Below are 4,869 nucleotides of genomic sequence, written 5' to 3'. Positions count from 1 at the left end.
CGGACACAGCTATAAGAACACCTCCTCCCGTAAGTTTGCTAGACGAACTTGTCTCCCTATCCCGTCTATACACTTTATAACAAGAAAAAATTTCTTCACTTAAAATTGATGTATTCAGCCACGTTTCCGTTAAACAAATTATGTTTTGTTCACAATTAAGAATATTGCGAAATACAATGCTAACTTTTGAATTTAATCCTCTAACATTTTGACACAAAAAAGACAGATTAGAAACACCAGCCATATCCATAAAAAAAATACAAAAAACAATGTCAAAAAAAAATAAATATGTAGTTTAATCCAACTTCTCGATATCCCCATCGCATGAAATTTTTATAATTCGGGATCTATCATCCTTTCGCACAAATATGACGCAATTTCTTGTCCAAATATATTTGTATTGTTTTGATTTCGCAGCTAGTTTCGTATCACGTAGAAGTTTTTTATTTTTAGGGGTCAAGTGTTCATTAACATATAATTGGTCAGATATATTTGCTATTTTCAATCCCCTAAAACTACCATTTTGACGACGTTTTGCTTTTGCGGCAGCCAGAAATGCATCCTTTTTAATTTTTTTAGAAAATTTTACAATAATAGGCTTAGGTAGATCTGTACGAAAAGTTGAGGAACGGTAAAAAGAGTCAACATCACCTTCGGTTATAGGGAGATCGATAGCCGAACCAATTTCGGAAACTATTTTTAAAACATTCTCGTTATCTATAAAAGGAACTCCGCATATCTCAACATCATTGGCTCTTAACTGTTGCTCAAGTGTATCCACTCGAGAATTTAAAACCTTGACCTCATCCCTTAAATTTAAATTTTCTTTTGTCAACTTTTCAATTTCCTTAATCTTGTTAGTAAGAGTAGAAATAGTATTTTCAAAAGTTGTAATTGAATCGCTGCAAAAATTAACAGACTGCAACAAATCTCCGTATTTAATGTTCATTGATGCCATATCCTTCTGAATACTATGTAAAACTTTCAACATTTGTGACGAGGAGGTTTCTTCTAAAGAAAAGTCATCAGAATCTTCATCAGCAACAATGACCGAACGCCTCTTATCAACTGTCCCTCTGCAATTAGTACACGTCCAAAATAAACCTGGTGTCTTAAAGCGTGAGACAGACAGCGATTTAGTTAAACCAACACACTTACCGTGATATAATTTCTGACAACCACCACAACATTTCAGACCAGGTGATTTGCCGGTGACTCCTTGAGTACAAAGTACACAGATTGGCATCGTTTAACCAGAAACGATTAATAGTCTATTAAGTAAAAACTAGACGAAACTTTTTACAGTAATTAGTGTATTTGATTTCTGACTTGAAATAGAATTATAACCATCAAATTTATGAATTAATTACTCACATTCAAAATCCATATGCAAACAGAAAAACTACACCAACTAATACTTTAAAAGAATACTCTGTTGTAGTGAAAATTTAAACAATATCGTTTATGGTAAGACTGAGAATATCGCCGTAAATTGAGAGCGAATATAAACACGTCCTCACCGAACGACTGTCTTCGAAAATCTGTTATGTTTATTAATAATTGTTTAAATAAAAAAACGATTTTAATAAAAAATGCTTAAATTCCCTTGTTTTTTACAATGTAGAAACTTGAAACTTTTACGGATTGTAGCTAATGATATGAACTATACATAATTTCACTTTTTACGTTAATTGTTTACGTTATGCTTCATACATAAACAATAAAGTTTCAAATTTTGAACGCTCATATATTTGTTTATATATAAATCGGCGTTTATTCGTGTCAAATTTCAATACGATACGAAACAAAACTTCAACCAAACTCGAATTCAAAAAATTCGTGTTTCTATCGTAGTCTTAGAAAAACCACCGGTAGAGACGTTTTGTGCTACAATTAACATTAGAATTCGATTTGTCGTATTAATTAATTAAACGATTCTCTTTAGTTCAATCGTTTGGGTCAAATCTTTGGAAGTTAATTTGACTGCCTTTTCTTCAATGCAAATGACTAAAAATTTGCAGACATATGCATTCGCGGGAATAATACATGAACAGTCAATAAATTTTTTTTTGTTTATTAATGGTTTAAATAAAACGATTTTAACGGAAAATGCTTAAATTCTCTTGTTTTTTACAATGAACAAACTTGAAACTTTTACAGATTGTAGCTTATTATATGAACTATACATAATTTCACTTTTTACGTTAATTGTTTACGTTATGGTTCATAAATAAACAATAAATTTTCAAATTTTTTGCCGATTCCCACTACTTTTCATGTTTGTACATCATATATTTTAATGTTTGAAAAGTGTAAGATTAAAAAGTAAAAAATAACCAAATATGAAAAAAAATTTTTTAAGAAACGCTTTTCTTTAGTTACGTGTGACGAAAATTAAACATATAAAAAAATCAACTAAAAAGCACAAAATAAAAAAAATTGAAAAAATCTAACATATTCGTTAAAGAAAAGCGTGGTGCGAAAACCGTTTATTCGATGAAGACGCGCCACGCTTTTCTTTGACGAATGTGCTAGATTTTTTCAATTTTTTTTATTTTGTGTTTTTCAGTTGATTTTTTATATGTTTAATTTTAGTCACTCTTAACTAAAGAAAAGCGTTTCTTAAAAATATTTTTTTCATATTTGGTTATTTTTATTTTTATAAAAGTTTCTAGCATCAAAACTAGGCGAGTTACGTTCAAAATAAAGTTGGCCCCCTTTTTTTTTGTAAAAAAATAATCGTGAAAATCTCCTATTTAGCACCCCAAATAAAATTAATCGTTAGCGCTTTACCCTTTACTTTATTGGCGATGTCAAACGAAAGAGGCTGCACGGTGCGGTAAAAATTTGAACTAGTGCACGTAGGATAACAAAACATTTTGTATTTAGTTAAATACTTGTATAAACAGTTTAAATATTATTAAATAAAGCACAAGGTAACAAAATGTTAAAAAGTAAATGTAAACAGTATTGTTCTATACCGCAATGCAGTAATTATCGGTCGGAAGGAATAAGCATGCACTGTTTTCCTCGCGACAAAAATCTATAAGATCGTTGGGCCCAGGAATTAAAAATTGGGAAATCGGTATCAAGTGGTATGATGGTGTGTTCACAACATCTTTTATCTACAGATTTTTTTTCAAGTAAGTTTGCTGAACAGCAACATTTATTATACAACATTTATTATATTATAATGTGCCTACCTAACCTAACCAAATATATACACTAATATAAATCTTAATTAAAATTTCTATTACAGCTGCAGCAGGTAAAAAGAAACTTTTAAAGAAAGGTGTTGTTCCCTATCAATGCCTTCCTAAAGGAAAACACGAAAGAAAAATCAATGAGGAACTGGCAAATGCTAGACTAATGCGTAATAAAACACGGGAATTATTAAGGTATTTGTTTTGAGTACACATATTTGCCCATAAATAAAATAATCTTTTTTTAGGACACAACTTACGAGAGAAGTTGTGCATGAGGCCAATGCAGATGATGCAATTCAAATAACTGAGTTATCTGCTGCAGGTACATCGAATGCTGCAGGTACATCGAAGGACGAAAGTAATATGGAATAACTAGATATTAATATGGAAGTAGAGCTTAAATGTGACAAAGAAACACAAGCTGATATTTTCCAATTATTTCCAAAGTTTACTATTTTGGATCATTTGTTTACAAGTGAAAAAAAAATTCTTACTTGCATGGGCGTTACAGCAGAAATATTCGAAGCCATAATAAAGAGTATAGAAATAATTTTACCACATTTTTCAGGTATAAATAGTTCAAAATTAAGAACAAAAGTTTCATTAACTTTTGATGTGATGCAAGGGAAAATGTGAATTATTAAAAATCAACTTTAATTACAACATTTTATATTCTGACAGACAATTATAACCTAACAAAACTTATCCGTTGACAATCAACATAATTATTTTCTTCTTCTTTTATAATATACTACAATACCTCCCCACTACAAGTTTAAACGCACAGGAGGTTTTATATTTATTTTTGGCCTACTCGGAACTTCTGCCACACTTCCTTTGGTCTCTGGTTTCACATTAACCTCACTAACCACTGTTTCACTTGCTACTGCATTACCGGTCCCTTCAAAATTTCTCGCTTCAATATCACTTTGTTTTAACACTTCCCCTTCTGTTAAAGCTGAGAAGGGTTCAACACTGCTACTAATTATATTATTATTATTAGTTACATCGGTTACAATGGTTTCATTAAGACTATCATAGTTATAATCAGAACCCTTATCTCTCAAAATCTGGTCTAAATGTCTTTTCCAAATTAAACCCTCGTGTGCTAACCTACACAAATATATTCTGTCACCTACAATTTCATCTATTATTGCTTTTGCCCATGTTTTACGATTAGGATAACGATAATCTCTACAAAAAACTTCATCTTGCTTATCTACACGACCAACCAGCTTCAGTGTTTTACGATGGATTTACCAATACAAGCGTTAAACTCTTTTTGGCTTCCGAGGGACTTCCCACTAAGACTGAAGATCTACGACGAATTCTGCTGGAATTTAACAATGCCTATGGGATTGGTCCAGATGAGGTGGAAGCTGATCTTGATGCTTACAGATCTTTTCTCACTTCTGAAAAAATTATTCACCTGCAGAAATCAAGGGAATGTCACCGAAATTTCTATTCCGCTGCCTCTCCAAAACGAAATTTTTAAACATCACGACGTGTTCTGAGGGACTAGAATCCTCAAATTGTTTTAGTGATAACAACTTTAGCATGGTTCTGATTAATATTCGTTCTATAAGGTACAAAACAGATGAATTATTTTTGTTCCTAGAGGAATTAGGATTTCCCCCGGTAGTTGCGGTTACAGAGCACTGGC

The 4,869-nt window shown here is 31.6% G+C and overlaps 1 protein-coding gene across 1 annotated transcript; it reads right to left on the bottom strand.

Moving 5' to 3' along the window:
• Positions 1-295: 295 nt before the first annotated feature.
• LOC126891372 (uncharacterized) lies at positions 296-1,246 on the bottom strand. The gene has a single exon (XM_050660549.1). The coding sequence runs from the start codon at positions 1,244-1,246 to the stop codon at positions 296-298; it is 951 nt and encodes a 316-aa protein (XP_050516506.1).
• Positions 1,247-4,869: the final 3,623 nt, after the last annotated feature.

This window comes from Diabrotica virgifera, chromosome 9 (genome assembly GCF_917563875.1).
Source record: "Diabrotica virgifera virgifera chromosome 9, PGI_DIABVI_V3a".
NCBI lineage: Eukaryota > Metazoa > Arthropoda > Insecta > Coleoptera > Chrysomelidae > Diabrotica > Diabrotica virgifera.
Note: the sequence above shows the minus strand (reverse complement) of the source record. Positions and strands in the feature narration are given on the sequence as shown.